Source organism: Streptopelia decaocto, assembly GCF_964273445.1.
Source record: "Streptopelia decaocto genome assembly, chromosome: 17".
NCBI lineage: Eukaryota > Metazoa > Chordata > Aves > Columbiformes > Columbidae > Streptopelia > Streptopelia decaocto.
Genome location: NC_138672.1, coordinates 6,622,841 through 6,642,922, shown reverse-complemented (window position 1 = coordinate 6,642,922; position 20,082 = coordinate 6,622,841). Strand labels below are relative to the sequence as shown.

The following is a 20,082-nucleotide window of genomic DNA, read 5'->3' as shown; positions in this document are numbered from 1 at the left end:
CAAGTAACAACCAACACCATCCTGTATTAGACACGCTAAAGCCAGGCTTATTTTATTCTTAAAATAAAAACAGCAGTAAATTGAAGGTTTCTGCTCTATTAAAAGACTCCGAAAATAAACATTTCCACCAAATATATTTAAAGGGCTCTCCCTTTAAGGCCACTCTATCTGGGTTTGCGCCTAGTAGAGCGTCTGCACCCAGCAGAGGTAAGACTGCCTGTCTCACCTTTGGCCAGGGACGAAGGCTCTGCCTCCTGGCCCGCGTTTGCCGCCTCATTCTGTCCCAAACCCCCTCCGTCCTCTGGATCGTGGCAGTCGTCTGCGCCTTCCCTCTGCCTGGCTTCCTCCTCCTCAGACACAGCGTGTCCCAACAACCCCCCTGCGGCGCGGTTCTCCTCGGCGAGCGGGCAGTCGGCACTAATGGCAGTGGACTTGCTCTCTTCCTGTAGATTTTCTTCTTCTACAACCATGATTCCGGCTACATCATCAGTCACACCGGCGAGGCTTTTGCCCCCTGCTACAGAGGTGGCCAGCTCACCCTTACCCTCCGCAGCCCTCAAAGCTTGTTCTTGCAGGGCTGACAGCTCTGTGCCCTCCTTGCCTATCCCATAATTATCATTCATCTTCTTCCTGGTATCTGCTGCTGTAGCAGGAGGCTGTTTCGGATCATCCAGCAATTGGGAGCTGGAGCCCTGGGAATGCAAAGGAGCCTCGGGGCAGGGAGCCACAGCGCGATGCCTCGCTGCCTTGTATCTCTGCAAATACAAACAAACCAACGTGAGGGACGAGCCCAGCTCAGCTCCTGTCACTGCAGCAAGTAGCAGCTGGTCCAGGAAAACCTGTACAAAAACAGCAGTGAGTGGCAGCTACAATCTGCAGGGGCACGACTTGTCTCAACAGCTCTCCTGGCCTGGCTGCTGAGGCTTTCGGGCAGAGAAGGGTCAGCTCCTGCGAGGAAAAGTGGCAATATTAAAAACTGAAGTCCCTCTCACAGTAATGCTGAGCGAGTGCATGGCAGACCTGTGGCTCCCGAGACAACAATCATGGCTTGGCAACTGTCAATCTCAGTCAGACTCAGGACTCTGTAGATGTAACAAGTGACAGCTCTTGCTTCAGCTACTGCCAGGACATAACTCTGGACATGGACCCTGATACACGAGGCTACGCAATGCCCTGAGCTACAGAGATGTGATTTAATGTTTATCAGCTAAAGACTTAAGTTGAAGGCTTACAATTTTTCACTCTGCTGATACAATCTGTGCAGCCAGTGAAACTGTTGACAGGAACACTAAGATATCAAGAATATCTTCTTGTTAAAAGGTACTGAGGTTCTCTAGAGAATAAAGATAAGCATATCACCAATAAAATTACTCACTTGCACATCATGATGAACCAGTAGAGGTCTGTAAAGAGATTAAAATGGCTACTAGCAATTTTCAAGACTGGATTTCAGAAAAACAGCAACTCTGTATAGCTGCCTAACATGCAGCAGGAATCTGGTCTTCAAGACCCAGACGGAGCATGAACTAAAGGAATAAAACAAAGCTCCCTCTTTTCCACAACAGTTCCCTCCACAATCAACTCTCAGCTTTCTGCTAAGGACCCTTGAACTGGGAAGTATCAGACCTGACAGTTTAAGGAAACTATTTTGAGCACACTGGCTTGTATCACTGCCTTAAGCAGTGCTACTGTAGTCTGCGCTGTGGAATTACAGCACATCAGACAGGCAGCTTCACATTGTAATCCAGTTTATCATTGCAGGCTTGCTCTTCCCCTGTCCTCAAATAATGGGATATGCGGAATATCATAACACATTGGAACTGGATCATTCAAGTCATAATGTTGTACCTGAACTAAACCAGGTCCAAGCACACCAATCTGTTCACAGAGTGATGCTGTGAACTGCCTCACCAGCAGACAGTTCCCTGCTCTGAAACCCTCTGAGGACAGTACCCCATAAACTGGCGATGATTTAGTTCAGACTATGAAAACGCCAAGGCACCCATGCAGCCAAGAATAATAGTTATCTGCTTGCAGGTATTTAAGGTTGGACTCTTGTCATGTATAGTCCCTCCAGGTCACTCTGGCATCCATTTGAAGAGATCCCATTTCAGTTGTAAGTGGGCCAAAATGGAGATAACACACTGCTGCTGCAGTTTCACTCTAAGCTGATCTAAAATAAGCCAGGAAAACTGCAAGGCCGATTCCTTTAGTCCCGAAATGACTGCTGCAGGAGTGGGAGAAGATGAGCAGCCATGAAGAACAGCTGTGGTCTTCTCCTGCTACTTGCCATTCCAAATCCACCACTCTAAGCGTTGGCTTCTGCAGCTCTCCACCCCTTTCCAGAGGCGGTGATGGTTGACTAGGAATAGTATAGTTAACCTGTCTGAAGACTAGCACAAAACCACTATGATTTTGCCTTTTTTAAAAAAAACAGAACAGTAATAAAAGCTGGATATATCTGTGGTAGGGAAGCACAACAGCTTTTGCTGGAGCAGGTTTTGAGTGCAGGCGGAGGACAAAGTCGGTGTGGGAGTCTCCATCCTTGCCAGGGTCGGGGAATTCTGCTCTCCTGCACGGGCACGGAGAGGACAGAGACCGTGCGAGCCCTGCGTACCCACCACAAGGTGCTAATCCAGGCCCCTCACCCCCTGGCAAGTCAACAAGGACAGAACGATGGAGGCAGATTCCAGGCCAGCCCAGGAGGAAAAGCTTCTAGATACAAAAGCAGCAAGGGGCAATACGGCTTCTTTAGGTGGAGCCAGTAAAGCAAAGGAGCAGCGTCAGTCGGCAGAGCTTTGTGCTAAGGAGTTTCTAGGAAAGGGGAGCAGACAGACAGACAGACTGACTTCCTGTTGCAGGCTGACCCTGGGGACCAAATGGACTCTCACCAGTTTGTGGCTTCCATCACATAAAGAGTCTGTAATGTTAAGTTTCCAGATTTCTAAGGTGAATACCCGATTTTGCCAGGCCCCTGCAATTTTGGCTATGGGGGCTGTTCCTGCAGTATCGCATGAGGATATGCCGAGGTACCGGCCTTGTTTAAAAGGAACAGCCTCTGTCGCTTGTTCCTTCCCCATCTTGACCCACCTGTAATCTGTCTAACTGAGAAGAGGCCTAGACTGAAGGACAGACTCCACAGGTTCAGCAAACAGAGCAGACACTCTGAGGAAGATTTCCAGCCAGAAATGGGCAACAAGATGACAGCAGCAGTAGCTGGGAAGCAGAACTGGACTGGCTTTAGATCTACAGGGGTGATAGGAGACAAACACAGAGCACACCAGGAGAAAGCTATGGCACAATGGACACCAAGGATGATGGAAATGAACTGAAGACAGCTAACGTGGTGGATTCGCTGAAGAGACGCACGGGGGTAACAAATGCCAGGCCATGCAATCGCCAAAGGGTCTAACCTGAAAGTTCTCAAAATGCATCAGGGACTTGCAGTGTGCGAGCCGGGCAGCAGAGTCGCTATGGTAGAATTTGTGACACAGCCTGCAGAGGTAACCTGCGACGGGGACCAGAAAATCCAGGCCTGCGAAACGGGAGGGGAAGGGAAATCACAGATCACATTGAATGGAACTCAAATAATGAAAGCATGTTAAAAGGGAAGGGGAGGGAGAAAAAGAAAAGTGGAAAGCTTTGCTTCTGTTAATCAGGGATTTGCAAGATGACTTGCTGAATATCTCATCTTACCATGGAATGGCTGTGTGGTTGATATTCAGAGAGAAATCTAGCTGCCAGAGCAAAGAAACTACACAGAGCATTAAGGGGAAAAAAAAAGGGAAAAAAAGAATACAATGGAAAACTACAGAGAACATGTGATCTAATGTAATGGGATCAAACCAAGCAGAAGACAGCAGGCTCGCAAGAGGAACACGCAGAGAACATTCACAGCATGAATCATTATTCCATCTGCCACGATAGTGGAAGGTTACAGCGATATGGAAGATTGGTGTAAACAGAGCTCTCCTTGGGCACAAACCAGCCTCTGCAGAGCTGCCCTCCTCACAACGAGTGGCCGTTAGAGGTTTGAAGTCAGAATCTCTTACAGGGTGGGGACCGGAGACGGCCATCCAGAGGCAACACTGCCCACCAGTCCAGCAACATGTCTGAGTAACCGCTAGGTAGAGCGTGGGGGTTCTGAAGCGGAGGAAACATGCACAGTTTGGGCTCTGGCAGAGAGCTTGATACTGTCAGTACTGCTCAGTATCTCTATGCAAGCTGCATTTCTGTTGGAAATCAACGTGCTTTCAGGCTCCATCTCTCCATGGCATCCCTCATTTGCTACCTTTCTTCAGTACTCCTGCACTACTTGTTCCATCTCCTACCTTAGTAAGGTATCTGTCTCTCATTCTTTCTTCTTCAAGGCAAAAGGCAGCTGACAAACATCAATCACATCCTTATGTTTTATCACACAGTAATAAAGCAACGTTTGACTCTTTCTCCAGGCAGCAGTGACCTGCACCAGTCCAATGCAGATGCTGAGCACTATGGCCCAAGAACTCATTACAGCAGTAGGGAGAGACCGTCCTCTCATACAGATAGAGCACGTGGCCAGAGAAGGCTCCGTGGGCCTTTGTGCTTAACTCCGCTCGCTTACCATAGGCTGTGTCTGGACAATACTTCTCGCTTCCTTCGTAATCCTCCAAAGACACTTCCTTCAGCCCAGTCTGGAAACCAAAAGAACATTAGTGCCTACTGTATCTACGCCAATTCCCCTCCTGGGCTCTTACACTTTTCTGGTAAGCTTGAGAGCAAACCAGAGGATTCACATACCAGAGACGGAGTTGCACAGCATCTGGTTAGGGCCAGATATAAAACCCACTGTCAGGAGGCCACTTCATTACAGGGGTTAAAAACACCCCTTGCACTCCAAGCCTGAAGTAGCTTGGCCATGTACCTCCTTCTTGGTAACTGCTCGCAATTGGGAGAATGATATTTATCAAGATAAACCTCCACACGTATGTTTGCCATGAGATCAAGCTACCGCTGGGCTAGTCAAAGAGACTACGCCAATGGCTTTGTTAAAAATTCTCTCTATTGAAAAAATGTTGCTTATGCTCCTCAACAACAAAGCAATGTTTGAAGACACCAGTAGGACCTGCACAGCACAGCAGAAACACTCTCCTGCATCCCACAGGTAGTGCCTGATTCTCTTTTCTATCATCCTGTGCTCTGGAAAAACCCCAGAGCCCTCACCCTCCTGCTGCAGGGTGCAAAGTTGAATGGACTCTTGAAACCCTGAACTCAACCAGTCAAGACCGACTAAGTCACAGGAGCCCACAGCAGATTCTCAGGTCATTTCTTCTCCTTTTGCATGGCATACCTGCTTGGCAGCAGAATCCTCATTCTCTATCAGTGCTACATCAAGGTCTTCCTCCTCACCAGTTCCCCCCTCCTCTTCCTCCTCGTCCTCCTCATCATCTTCAAAACAGCCCACAGCATCCACTGTGATCAACTCCTCTGAATCTTCTGGGCTGCCCACCTCCTTCTCTCCTAGCCTCACCTGTCAGGTACAGAAAACAAAGGTCAGATCACCTGAGCACTCTCCATTTAACCAGGGAAGACCCCAGACTCTGAACAGACTCCATCTGATGAGCAGAAGGGACTGCAAGAGAGGCACAAAGCTATCTCACTTCCAGACACATCTAATATTCACCCAATTCCTTTAAGCTCTAACAACTGAAGTCCAGCAAAAGATGAAAATTAAAACAGAGTTGGAAGAACTGCACATTTTCTTTTTATCCCTGAAATAGTCAGGGAAGCAGAAAGTTAACCTGCTCCACAGCGTAGCTGCCCCCAGTCCTGTGCAGCTCCCCACTCAGGCAGTGTTACCTCTTTGGCTTTCTGTTTGTGCTCAGGAGACTTCATATGCTCCACAAACTTGCGAGGGGTCTTGAAGTGGCGGCTGCAGACAGTGCAGAAAGGACGAAGCGAGCGTTTGGCCAGCTAAGGGAAGAGTGACAACGCAGTAAGTCACTAGAAGCACCACTTTGGAGGAATGGAGATAAATTTGGAGTGAAACAAAGTTATAGCCCTGCATGTAAAACAGGGAGAACCACAAAGAAAGTAATATTTTCAGCAGAAAGCACTCTCCAGCTCTTATCTGCCAAAAAGATGGAAAACATACAGAGCAAAACAAGTTCTAACAATGCCAGCATTCAGAGGCAGGAGGTAGCAAGGCAGTAGCCATAGAGCAAGGATGTTACTGGCAGAACTTTATGTGCATCTCTCCAATCACTTTAGTGCTTGGGGAGCAGGAAATGCTACACACTTCCACTCAGCCCCCCAAGAGGTCAGTGCAAAGAGGAAATCCACGCTGTGGCTGTTACCTTGTGTTCTGGGGTCCTGCGATGTTTGATTAGATCCCCTGTGAAGTGTATCTGACAAGTGTTACACCATCGCTGCTGGGTTTCTCTGAAGTGAGAACAGATATATCTGTAAGTCACACATTTTTGCATTCTCCAAGGAATACTGCAGCTTGCAATCTGTTCTTGGCATTGTTTTCCCCAGCATTCCTATCTTTACAGGCTTAGATTTATCTTCTCCCCTCCCAGACATTTATATAGGTTGCTTTAGCTCATACTGACAGAAAAGTACCAGTTAAAACAAGTTTCCAACTTCATCTAGTGTATTAAAAACTACACAGCAGGTCAAAGTCAGCACTTCAGCAGGAAGAAAGTTGCCTGAAGGAGATTAAGGGCCCTGAAACAAGAGGGATTTTGTACCTTACCCAGAACACGGGGGTACATCCTGGTGCAGTGAAGAATTCTAGAACCCGTGTAGGTCCACATTCAGATTGTGTTTTCTAGTGTGGACCAACACTTACCCATCTTTCTCTGCCAGCACATTCTGCTCCTTCACCATGGGCAGCAGTGAAACAAAACAAACGTTGCTCATGTGCTGAATCTCCCCAAGTCGCTGCTGGTGCTGAATTCCAGCCATGTGGGACTGGAAATTCTGAGAGAGAAGTTGGGAGAAAAATCAATTTAAATGCATTCAAAATACAGAAAATAATAGGTATGAGCTTTGCTTTCTGTTCTCTTGACTGCTGTTTAACAATGAAATGGTATAAAAGCTTAAGAGCATGGCTGCCTGTAGATCCACCCACATTCTCTCTCTTGCAGGTTGCTTGCCAGCTCCTCAGGAGAGGTTTATCTGCCAGCTTGTCATCATTTTTTATGTTCCTTGTTCCCAAAGCATGAGCCCTTGCTAACAAGTCTCCTGCTGCACCTCCCCATGGCACCTGGCCATCTAATTCACTTCTCTCAACCACCCATAGCCCAGTCAGACCTGTGATTTTTTACCTGCTGACTGCAGCAGTTGGTCTTGCAGATGTAACAGTAGAATTTAAGGACGGATTCAGGGCCGGGATCAGCTGCGCCCACCTCGCAGGTCCAGTGCCCTGGTTTCAGAGCTGTTGTACTGATAGCTCTGCTCTCGCTGCTCTGCTGGATAGTCACTTTCAGGGAACCTCCAGAGCTCAACACCTGCCAAAAGGAGTCAAGATTAAGTCCAGTCTCAGTAGAAGACACTAAAAATTGCACCTGCTATTTGTATGCGACTTAAGCTCTCTACCCCTTAAGAAAACACATTTAAGCTTGAATTCACAAGAGGCTGACCAGAAAGACTCTCATAGACACTCCTTCTCACAATGCTGCTAAATCAGTGACCCCTGTGTGATAGTATCAGGCCTATTAGCGCAGACGGTTGTTTCTACAGCCTCTGTAGACACCGTATGATTTGGTCTCTGGAGACTGGAGCAACAAACAATGTGCTGGTAAGGGACACATTCGGCTCACGTTTCTGCACTGCAGAACTAAAAGCAACTCAGCACCACACCTGATGGAGTAAGGAACCCAAAAAAGGGCAGGATGATACATGTGATCACATCAACAGATGTCTCCAATTATGGAAGACTATTAAGTGTTACTCACACCATGGGTTAAATAAATCTTTGTCTGCTTACAGATTTACACAGCATAAGTTCCTGGTTTAACATCAAGCATGCTGGCAAGGTATTTCACGCAAAAGACTCTCAGGTTGCTGGCTTTACCTATGTCTCATTTTTGCAAGCTGCCTTTCAAAAGCACAGACTCCCACTATCTGCTCATACCTGCTGTGATGGCAAATGCCAGAGCGGCTACATCTTTACTAACATCATCCAAATTTTTTTACATCTGCTGTTCAGCAACATAAAGGATGTATTTAGCTATGGCCCTCAATACATGTATTTTTCAGTTGCTCTTTCACTTCAACTTTCCATCTTTCCAGATGAATAGTGAAATGCTAAAGAACCCCAGCATCCAGCAGTAGGTAAGGTACAGACTAGCAGAGGTACAAAAGCAGCAAGTCAGAGCAGACTGCGCACTAATTGCAGACATATTATGCCTTATTGCCAGGGACAACAGCTTACAGCAGGAGACAAGAGTTCCAGACGTGGGTGCCATCTGGTTCCCACTGGCAACGGGTTTCTCTGGGATGGAGAGGGAGGTTGTACGTTCTGCACCACCCCAGCCTGCTCAGAGTGGTGTCTACTTACCTCAGGAGCCTTTGGTTCCTCAGAGAATTTCCTCTCTTTAGAGAGATCTTCAACTGTGTACTCCTTTGCATTGTCTGTACCTAAGAAGAGAGAGTCCTTTTAGCTGCCTTAGACCAAAATAGCGATGACGGAAAAAACAAAGCAGCAGGTGAATGAAGTCAGGGAGCTTTCCTCACAGTGCTCTTGGCCATAAGCCCAGCTCACAAACCTTTCTCCAAAAAAATTCTTATTAAAGAGGGAAACTCTTCCCATCATTTGCATTTGGTAGGCAACAGCAACAGCTTTTAGGGGACTATGTTTGGATTTGGTTCCTGGATTTTTCTCCTTTGCCCATCCTGGATGACTGGAGGGAGGACATTTTATGAAGAGAATCATGCGATCTACAGATGCTGATGTACAGGTGCAGTTCCAGCAAGGAGTTCTGTGAAAGTGCAAATCATGGTGCCCAGCAACTCACCATCAGCTCGGACATGGGCGCTTGACTCTCTTGCTTCCTTCCTCTCTGTTGCATCCTCTAATGCAGACTCCTCAGCCACACTTCAAGGATATCAAGAAAATAACCTTATTTGACATGTTACAGACAAAGAGATTCAGCAGACACACCAAGGCACAGGCTGAGGTCTAAGCTACCATGCTCTCCACTAGACCCCTAAACCAATAAACTACTGGAAGTGGTATTTCAGGCAAGGATTCAGCAGAAATAAATAAAAACAATGAAGAGTGGACATTCTAGAGCAGAATCAAGAACAGCAGCCAAATAATCTGGATAAGAAGGTTACAACTGATTTTTTGGATCACTGCTCTCGCCTGCAAGAGGCCTGCAGTGAAATAAGCTCATACAGGAAATATTCTTAATAAGAGCTTTGAGAACTCATTCCTGTCTTATTTGGTGACCTGCAGAGAAACTGCAATACCTGGACAGTACTCCAGGCTGCCCTGTGCATGAGGGAGCACCCAGAGACCTGTCAGAACTGAACAGGTTCTCAATGGTTTCTTACTTCATCATAACCGCCTGCTCTACTCTATCAGTCGTGTTTCGTTCCAGAATCCCTACAGTTCTGCTCGTGGGGGCAGCGGAGCTGTACGAGACGCAAATCAAAAGGACTTTGCTTTGTTTTACTTGGTACTGCTGATCTGCTACGGAGAAAAAAAGATCCTGAGGGGCCTGCTGAGAACAAACAGTTGACTTGTAGAGGGCACAAAGTGTACTTTGCAATATCTTTCTCCATGCCCCATTTTTCCATCAGGGCTAACGCTTTCCACCATGGCTTGAACATCTCTCTCGAGCCAGCTCGATATCCCACCCGCTGGTGTCCTTCTGCCAACAGGGAGCAGCACATTCCACACAAGCAAAAACGCAGACAGTGCAGGTACTGCATCCAGGGATCCAAGCACACAGGCACCGCATAATTTATCAGATTGATAAGTGATAATGTAACTGGGTTACACGGCTATAAATATGCAGCAGGGTTTGGGCAGTGCAAACAAGAAGAAAACAAGAGTGGCTGGCATTCCTATTATTTGTCAAGTGGTGCCAGCAGGCTCAACACTGTACCACGCACAGATGGTGACAGCACTCCGGGGCAAGGGTGTGCAGTCTAAGCTGCAAGTCTGAGGGACAAAAGCCACCATGAACATGATCTAAGGAGAAAATGGTTCATATGGATACTTGTCAGGCCATGCTGGAAGAAGTGGGTGTTCGAGGAGGGTTTGAAGATGATGAGTACTTTCTGCACTGGAATGAGGATGTTGTTCCAGGCATACAGATGGTACATAGGAGAAAAGGCAGAAGTGGGAAAAACCTGAAGTGAAGAAGGAGGCTGGTATTTCTGGCCAAAGGGAAATGGAACGTGAAACACGAAACAGAAGTTTTTAGTACGGATGGGGGGAATGCCCTTCTCATCTGCGGAGGGTAATATGAGAACAGTGAACTGGTTTTTTTTCAGAGATTCATCATCTGTTCATTGGAAGTAAACAGAAACACTTGGAAAAATGCTAAGGAATGATCTGTTCTAAGTAAATACCAGCCATAATATATGCATCAAATCTGGCAGTCCCCAACTACTGCTTAGGAAAGCATTTTCCTAGTAGCGGACTTGCTGCAGTGAGATCTGTCATTCCTAAGACTTGATTCTTTTTTCAGTGTATGTAACAGGACTTTGATTAATACCCTACTAAATATTAATGTAATTAAAATTAAATTAGCTTTGGCAAACAGATTAACAAAGCATACACTCAAATGCATTTGACTTAGCTTTAATAATTAAAGCTTAATAATGATGCTTTAATAATTAAAGTTTAATTGAATTTATTTACTTTCCTGCTAATCAGAGTCCATAATTCATGACGGTTCCTGCTCACATAATATTTATCACTTTTTAATGTTTTACACGATCAGGGTAATATCTGAACGTCAAGGTAATCCTGGAATATTCTCCCTAAAGCTCGCCATTCATCTCTGATCTACAGATGGGAAACAGAGAGGTGAGGAAACATGTCCAAAACCACGCAGTGAATTGTTAACAGGAAAGATAAGAGGACCCAGGAGTCCTGACTCATAGTCATTAACATATGTTGGAGAATTCTCAAATCAATGCCTCCAGAAATCCGTATTCGCTCCCTCCTCTTCTCCCTCCGCACCAGCTAACAGCGACAGTTCTGGGGAAGGTACAGACGGCACCCGGAGCTCGGTGATGTGCCTTCCCAGCAGATGGCAACGCAGCCTCCTCCATGCCCGCCTGCACCCAGGGAACGCCGAGAGGGCCCAGCCATGGCCAGCGTGCCTGCGCGCTGCGCATCCCTTGCGATAATAGGATTGCCTTCGGCTATTTTTACCCAACAGACTGGGGTACTGGCAAAACAGCCTTTGTAGAAGGGATACAGGACTTGACACTCATGGCTACAGGCTTGGATACTGGAGAGTATTGATTCTCTTTCTCATTCCTCAAAATAAACTACCCTCTCCTACACCTACTGTAACCTAAAATATTCCAAAGGTGTTTCTTCTCTGCTGATAAGTGGCTGCTCATTTCCCTTTTTGACATTTAGGGAAGAAAATCAGAGAAATCTATCAGAATGGAAAAGAACTACTCTGCTTCTTACAAGAATCCTGGCAGGAGAACACACAAGCATCCTCCACTTTGTTGCACGTTTGCGTGAGCTGCATCTCTCATATTTCATTCCCACAGTCAGATCACCCACAGCAGAGACCCTACAGCACCTTGGATCTCAAACACCATGAGATTTGCTGAATTGTCCACAAGCATCTGAAACGCCTCCTACATGCTAGCTGTCAGTACAGTACAGCCCTAATTATTAGAAAATAAAATTAGACAATAAATCTAAACCCAGTAACTATTTCAACACCCCATTCAATAAATACCTCCTCAGTCTTTTTGCTGCAGGCTCAGTGTTCAACCCAGATTCTGTTGGAGTTCTTGGCTCTGCAGGAACACAGAAGGAGATCTCCTTAGCAAAGCAGACCATGCCACCTTGAGCATGTTCCCTAACTGAATGGCCAACGCCAGTAACACTCTGTTAGAGCAAGTAAAACTGAACACTCGCTTATTCTGAATTTGAGAATGGTGGTGACAAGGTTAGATAATGATCTAGGAGACTGGAGTTTTATTACACGTCGTTATATGAGGCATCATCCAGAAATAAATCTACGTTTATGTCTACTAAATGGGTCTCAGTCCTGTGCCTACATGACGAGAGCCCAGACCAGAGGAACATTAATACGAGCCGAGGTGGTGTATCTACCTGACAGCAACCATTTCATCACATAATTTTCCGTGCTGCATATATACCAGTCACAACCTCATCCCGTGCCCGCATTTTCAGACTAGGCACTCTTCAGTCACAAATAACAGTCCCACATCTGTATTGTATCTGAGACCAGAAGAGATTCAGTGCCAGCAGTTCCTGTTCTGACAACTGGAGTTCAGGTACTCTTTCAACTCATCTTTTCCTTAGCATGTTGATTGCAACTGCTGCTGCTTCATGTATTTGACTCCATGAGATGCTGAATTCAGCACGGGTAAGGCAATGTGGAAGCTTTCACTTCAAACAGTTTTTTTCACCCCCATCTTAAACAGGGCTCACTGTCAAAGTGACTTCTGAGAGGCTCCCATGCAAGAGATACGGAGCTAGCTTATAAAAACAAAAAATATCCATGAAAAAATGACATAGGAAGCAGAGGGCTGTCATAGGCAGTTTAAGCATTTACAGCTAAAGAGAAATGCAGCTGATTAAGACTAAAGCCACTGCCAGTCGTTGCTGCAGGAATAGCAAAGAGAAGTTTATCATGTCTAGAAACATTTGTTTCACTACAGGCTCCTCCTTACCTGTCCATGGTGAGGAGTTGTTCTGCTCTGACCCTGCTCGCACCACCTCTGGGATTTCCATTCTCTCATCACCCTGTGTCTGAGATGAAGAACCAGGATCCAGTTCCCGCTTCCTGTCAGGGCCCCTCTGGAAGTCCTGCAATGGGGACAGAGTCACCGCCAGCCCTCGCTCCTTCCTCACACCCAAAACGCCCACAAATACCAGACTTTTACTGTGGGGCAGGAACGGGAATTCCAGCACGCGCTAATGGAAAGGAATAGATGGTTTCCAATGGATTGTCTTGCTTCAGACAAGTTGACGTGGTTAAACAGAGCAACGTGCTTGAATTCCACAGGCGGCATAAGACATTTCTCCAGTGCTTTAAGTAGCAGCTGTAGGAGACCGTGCTGCTTGCAGAGAGCACGATCACTCCAGAGGGACTATGGCAAGGGGTGCATGGGCAGGAAAAAGAACAGACCCAGATAATCCTCCTTCCTTCTGACTCTGGGGAGAGGACAGTCCGAGAGGGGAGGTCTACCTTATCCAGCGCATCTTTTTGACAGAATGGGACCAAATGTGCAAAAGCTAATCTAAGAGAAGGGAAGTACCGGTCAATTCATTCAACCACCATTTCCAGGATACAAAAGAGCTCTTAATGGTGGGAAGTGAGAAACGTTTTTACAAAAAAAGAGATAATGTTGGTTTTACAAAATCCACAAGAACAAGTATGATCCTGATCTCAAAAAGAGAAAACATCCCAAAGAGGCAGAGTGATCTGTTCTGTTGGGAACAAAAAACTGCTCTGGAAGGCTAATGGGACAGAACTCCAGGCTCTGTGAAGAGCAAAGCACTGAGCCAGGATTTCTTCTGTTGTAATTACTTTGAAGCTGGTACTTCTAAAGGCTCCTTTTATATCTGAGGTTTCAACAGTTCTGCTCTGAGGAATTCTCGCTCTTGGGGACAAAGTGACAAGAAACCTTTGTATCATAAACGTAAATATGGACGACAAGAAGCTTAGGAATGGATTTATTTGTGTCTATGTCAGCAGCATGGTGCAAAATACAGTTTTCATTGTAAGACGCTCTCCTTTCTCTTTTGTTCTCCACCTACAATTCAGTCAACGGCTGCAAGTGCAAACTGAGCACAAAACTCTCCAACAGCTGGAAACTACAAACGCACCTTGCGGAAGGTCCGGTTCTGCCGCTGGAAGGGAAGGTTGGGGAAGCCCAGCCGAGGCTTCAATGAGACCCCAACAGGTGGTGGCCCCAGGAGGGAATGTCTTGTAGCCTGAGGGAAAAACTGCTGCAGTGCTGGCGCTGTCATGTTAAATCCACGCAGGTTTCCTATAAATGCAAACACAGCATATCAGCACCCTGCAGCGCGCAAAGGAGAGAGAAATCTTCCAGCTGTACGAGCAGCAGGTGCAGAGGGGAAGGGTTCCAGCATGCAAGACCCCGCACTTGGCTGTGCACTAAGTGCACTATGCTCTGCCCTCCTCAGCTCCCCCAAAACAATTTGATGTGCTAGCAACCATTACTATGTATCAGGCTATTTAATTATGATTGTCACTGTGGGCTAAGATCATTAGAGCAATTATTTGATCTGAGCACACTAGCGCTTGTGTTTGCAACAAACAAGGTCTCATTTTGCAGAAATTGTCTGTAAAAAAGGAAAATTCATCCCACATTTGTGCAGCTGGTGGCTCACACCATAGAATGGATGTTGTTTAATACAGGCCAGCAGCAGCATTTCATTTAGAACAACACTGGACTTTTCAAACAAGAGATTCCCCAGTCCTCCCTACCACCTGGTTGTCACGCAACCTCAACATGTCAACCTAAACTCCGACACTTGAGCCTCTGCCATTTCCAATTATAATGCTCTGATTTCTGAACGGTTCTTTTCAGCATCCGCAGACTATCGACTAAGTCTCGACAATTTCAGCAGTCCTCGCTATCCCCATGTCATGACTGAGGGGATCGAAGTGCTCAGATCCCTCAGCTATACCCTCAGAAGCCGTTCACCATTCTGGGAACCTGGACCTATATCATGATTCTTTTATTTCTCACTTGAATTAGTGCACACTCTGGCTTCTTAGAAGCTGCCAGGGCAGAGAAGTTTGGAGACAGGCACCCAAAATCTGAAAAAAGTTACACTGTTTAAAGCCTGCAAGACAATAGGAGGTACTGCCCTACGTCTGTCTTCAAAAGTAACCTCATCTCTTATTACCTACCACAAATAATCTCTTGCTGTAAAAAGATACAGCTATATTAAAAAAAATAAATCTATACAGCAAGAAATCATCTCCTGCTCTTGGTTTAATACCTTTAAAGAACCACACTTCTATTTCAACTTGAAGTATTTATTTTTTCCTATTCCCACTGCTGAAGCCGTGTACAGTCAATGAATTATTGATGCTGATGTTGCCCAGGTACAGAAACACTACAGCGTCAGGTATTTTTACATGTAACCCAAACCCCAATGACCAAAAAATTCACATCCCTGAAAAAGGCCACACAGGACACTGCAACGTTCCCTGTGGCCAGGTGAGGTACATTATTGACAGAGAAGTCACAACTCAACTTAGCACACAGAGGTGAAAAGAAACACTGGTAAAACAAAATGCACTTAGAGTGTTCATTAACATACCTTACCCTGCTCTCCTATTTAATTTGCCCCAGGTCCTTTGCCATACTATTTAAATTCAACGTCTCAATAGAGATTTTTGCTTGAGGGAAAAGGTCAGCCTAGCAAACATCAAACGTATCTGAAAGGAGTATGCCTGACTAGAGTGGAGCCAGACTTTTCCTGACACAAATATACACACTAATCTGCAGAGTGTGGCTTGTCTTTTTTCACTGCCAGTTTCCCTACAACCTGAGAGAGAGATCTGTAGAGAGCCACTGGAGTCACTAGAGAGCCCTCTCTTAAATGGGCAAGAGAGAACAAAAGGAGAGTTAACGACATGCAGAATAAATCTATTGTCTGCACATCTGGGCATGATTCACAGGCAAGATAAAAATTGCAGGCATTAATCTAAACTAGGCACTTCAAAACTATCCCAGGTACTGATTTTCTGTGTTGAAAAGAGCTGTCAGGTTAAGACATGAGCAAAAATAAAAACAGCTTTATTCCTAAATACCTTTATGTTTGCAATGCTATTAAGGCAGCTTCATAAATTCTTTTTAAAACATCACATCTGGCATTAAAAAGTCTTCTTCTGGAAACACAGTGATAGAAGAACAGTGACATTATCCACCACACGAATTACAGTCATTTCAGGGAATCAAAATTTCACAAGAGAATTGAAACCTGAACCATTTTCCCCCACAATACACTTCATTTGTTTGTACCATGCTAAGTTTGGACAAAGACAAGTGTCTACAGCAAACAAGGGTAATCTGTATTTGGCAAACAAGGGTAATCTATATTTAACAAACAAGGAAATAAATGGCTTTAACCTTCCAACCAAGAGAGATAAACAAATAATAAAACCTAAGTATTTTATCTAAATATATTGATGGAAAAACACTCTCTCTGCCAATTCTAAGAGGGAAGGCTCACATTCAGTACCTAAGCTGATACCTTCTAGTGCTATTCCCAGTTGGGCACATGGGATTTTCAACAACTAAAGAACCTCTGTGATGTGAATGATGGACAAATTTGAAGAGAAAAAAAAAAAGGGGAGACAAACGGTACTGCCAAATACAAGGACTCAAATGGTTCAGCAACAAATAGCTGTACTATGGTTTCAGTCCATGAAGGATGATTAAATAACTCCAATAACGAAGCGTCTCCCATAACGACAGTACCTTGCATCTGCTGCATGAGTAAGGCCCGCTGAAGCATAGGATTGGCATTGAGCAGCGCTGGTTGATTTGTTGCCCGTAAGCTCAGCATCTGTTGCTGTTGCGGTGGTGGCAAACCCCTGGAAAAGAAGGCATTAATCATAAGAACCCAATAAAAACTGTAGCCTTCCATTCCTGGTATCTAACAAGTATAAAACAGAGGAGCAAAGAACAGCTGAAATGCTGATATACATGCACGAAAAGACACCATACACCAGCACTGTATCCTCTTTCTTCAACTCTCCTGGAATTTCCAAAGCTGACAGATTGTCTATCAAGGAATTTGAGGTCAGAGAGAACTCCTTAGCACCAAACCCACATGAAGCCTGTCAAGCAGCATAAAAAAAGCCCAAGAGCTGACTGCAGTTCTACCGAATTATGGAGCACTCGTCAGCACGAATGGGCTATCTAGATCAGCAGCTACATTTAACACGACAACAAAAAAGAAGTTCTAAAAAACAGGGAGTTTTCTCAGTAGCTTAAAGCACATTTTTCAAAAATCGATGCCTCCCACACAGAGCCAGACAGGCCATAGCTGTAAGTGGTGCCCCCTAACTGCAAGAACCAGATGGGAAAATAAAGCACAGCCTTCGTATTTAAAAGAGGAGGAAGAAGCGAGCGGAGAAGGACTCTCCAGTCCTAAGGAGGGTGGAGCAAACATGAGAGGAAAGTCTGAAGAAACTGGCAGGCGCTTCTTGAGGCGATCGCAAGGTCAGGCCCACCTCTCAGCACGACTGCTGACACAGCTGTATCTGTCAGGGCTGTAAAGAGGTACAAACATGGATCAAAATATCCACGCTGACAACAACAAAACCCACAAAAAAACAACCCTCTTTAACACCATGTACATCAGCTCATCTTCGCATTTGATGCTCTAGATTGTTCCAGTCTCAGAGCTGCGATATTTATACCAGAAAAATCATACTTTTAAAAGTGGCAGATGCATCCATGCTATCTCGCAGTCAGCCCCACACTGGCATTTTAAGGGCAGCTTTGTTTATAGTATAAGCCATATAATAATGGTTAAAAGATTCAGAGGTTCTTATTTCTAGTACAACAGAAAGATTCCCATATTTACCCCAGAGACATATGCCTTATAAGGCTAAAGTAATTATTATAATTTATTAAATAACAAATTAACTTTATTCTTAAATGCACATCCCATTGCTTTGAATTTGTGAGCAGCCTTTAAAGATAACAGTAACTGCAAATAAATGCGTAATTTCAGAGTATTGGTGTTAGTTCTACAAATCTCAGATCATCAGGCGCAACTGCTCCTACCTAAGACCGTTGTCTCACCTCTTGCATTTTTTAGGAAAACCCCGTTTATTTGTCTTTTTATTCCTTGCAGATGCCATTTGTCTTTTAACACACAAAACGTTATTTCCTCCATCCCCCTCTCCCCACAGTGCTCAGTCACACCCTCAGCGCCACTGCAGAAATAAGTTCAATAACCTCACCCAGGCCAGGAGACCCAGCCGGAGAGAGAAAAAATAAATACGAAAGTGAACTTCAACAATAAAACAAAGTGTGCGTCTCTATTTAGGGACGCTCAGTGAGGAGCGTGTGAGCATTTCTACGGGAGAAGGCGTTTTCCCCGACTCCGCTCCTCAGCCGCCGTGCTCCGGGCATCCCCCCAGCCCGGGGTCACCCCGGGGACTCCTCGGCGGGATCTCCTCGGTGCTGGAGGGAGAACCCACCGGCCACAGCCGCGACCCGCCCGCCCTGCCTCCCCACAGCGGGGGCGCCGCCCCGCACCGGCCGCCGCCCCACAGCCCCCCGGCCCCGCCGGGCACCCCCACCGCCCCTCAAGGCCTCCAGCTCCCCCCACGGAGCCCCCCGCTCCGTTTATCGCTTTCCCCAGCCGGGGAGGGCAGACCCGCAGCTACGGCTTTCGCGGGGCGAGGAGGGAGGCGGAGGAAAGCGGGTCCCCGGGGACAGGCCCGAGATCCCCGGCCTCGCGTAGCGGCGCTTACCGGCCTCCTTGCTGCGCCGGGGGGTGGTGGTGCTGCTGCTGGAGGAGGTGCTGGAGCTGCAGCAGCTGCTGCTGGAACTGCTGCTGGTTGAACATGTCTGGGGAGCCCCGAGCGGGGCGAGCCTGAGACAAAACACGGGAGGGCGAGGGAGGCACCGGTTGCGGGGCTGGCGCGTCTCAGCCCCGCAGCCATGGAGCTCGGGAGCCGCCGCTGCCGCCCATTCATTCACTGAGCCGATCCCCCCCTGCCGCCGCCTCCTCCTTCCCCCCGGGGTCATCGCAAGCAGCAGCTTGTGGAGGAGGTTTCCAAACCCCACCTCCCAAAACCCGCTCCCACCCTCCGCTGCCAGCGGAGCCCGCAGCCCGCCCCGCTCCGGCCCGAGCCGCGGCCCCTTCCCCGCCCCGCCGGCACTCACGGCGCAGCCCGCGGCGCTCAGCGCTGCCCGCCTGCCGCCTCCATCTTCCCGCCGGGGACAATAACCACCCGCCCGGCCGCGCTCCCCGGCCGAGCCCGGGCGGGAGGCAGCTCCTCCGGCAGGGATCACCCCCGGAGCCTCCGCTCAGGCCGGCCCAGCTCGCAGCACCTCCGTTTCTCATCCCCCGCACAGTGGGGTCCCCTGTCCCTGGAGAGGGCTGAGAGGGGATGGACACCATCTGTGCAGGGGGAATGGAATAAACGGCTGGGGAGGGGGAGCAGATGGCATCCAGCAGCGTGGGTTCTCTGCTCTTTGGTTTTTTGTCTGTTTGGGTTTTTTTGTTATTAAATAGTCCAGGGCAACCTTTGGTATCCATCTCACCGAGGTGGAAAAAACCCAAGAGCCTCTGCCTATCCGCTGTGGTCTCATCTCGACAAGCCTGCCATGAGAACCTGGAAGAAAACAAATGGACTTCTGCAATATCACTCTGTGCTGTAGACTGAGATGACTTTTCTAGCAGGTCCATCCTCTTCCCTCACCCCCTGTGCCTTTTTTTCCCCTGTGAGTTTGCAGCAAAATCTTTGCTGCAGCACCTGTTTTCAGTAAGTGAATTAATTTTAAGGGTGTTCAGCACACATGGCCTCCATATGAAAAAATACTGTGACTGTCATGTCGCCTTATACTACACCTAGCAAGGATAAAGATGCATTTCTGCTTGTTGCCATTCCAGAGAATCCATCCTGAAATAATTTACTTTATAGTATTATTATTCACGCCAATAAAGACTACTTGATTCATTAAAGGCCTCGGAATTGATTTTTAGCTGCAAGTGTTGTGAGCTGAACACAGTTGCTGGTGATAAACAGTTAGCATTAATAATTTCCAATGCAGCAGCATACGTTGATTTTTCTTTGGGGCCTTTTTATACCATCCTGATTTTACAACAGTCAATTTGGAGATGACCATCCATAT

General features: G+C 46.7%; 1 protein-coding gene across 1 annotated transcript; it reads right to left on the bottom strand.

The window, feature by feature from the left end:
* Positions 1-26: 26 nt before the first annotated feature.
* On the bottom strand, positions 27-19,003 carry CIZ1 (CDKN1A interacting zinc finger protein 1). The gene is made up of 15 exons (XM_082068009.1): positions 18,696-19,003; positions 16,684-16,799; positions 14,051-14,214; positions 12,892-13,027; positions 11,928-11,988; positions 9,003-9,082; positions 8,546-8,625; positions 7,311-7,493; positions 6,833-6,963; positions 6,336-6,420; positions 5,839-5,952; positions 5,330-5,509; positions 4,604-4,673; positions 3,414-3,535; positions 27-755 (listed from the first exon to the last, which is right to left on the bottom strand). Exons 1-15 carry the CDS (start codon positions 18,788-18,790, stop codon positions 165-167), a joined length of 2,208 nt encoding a protein of 735 aa, XP_081924135.1. The 5' UTR covers positions 18,791-19,003; the 3' UTR covers positions 27-164.
* Between the last annotated feature and the right edge of the window lie 1,079 nt (positions 19,004-20,082).

Excerpts from the sequence above, each read along its gene's own strand:
- CIZ1 (XM_082068009.1), bottom strand. The coding sequence starts at position 18,790 with ATGTTCAACCAGCAGCAGTTCCAGCAGCAGCTGCTGCAGCTCCAGCAC. Across the intron at positions 9,083-11,927 it reads GCAGCAAAAAGACTGAGGAG|TGTGGCTGAGGAGTCTGCAT; the intron begins GTATTTATTGAA and ends ATATCCTTGAAG. Across the intron at positions 7,494-8,545 it reads AGGAACCAAAGGCTCCTGAG|GTGTTGAGCTCTGGAGGTTC; the intron begins GTAAGTAGACAC and ends TCCTTTTGGCAG.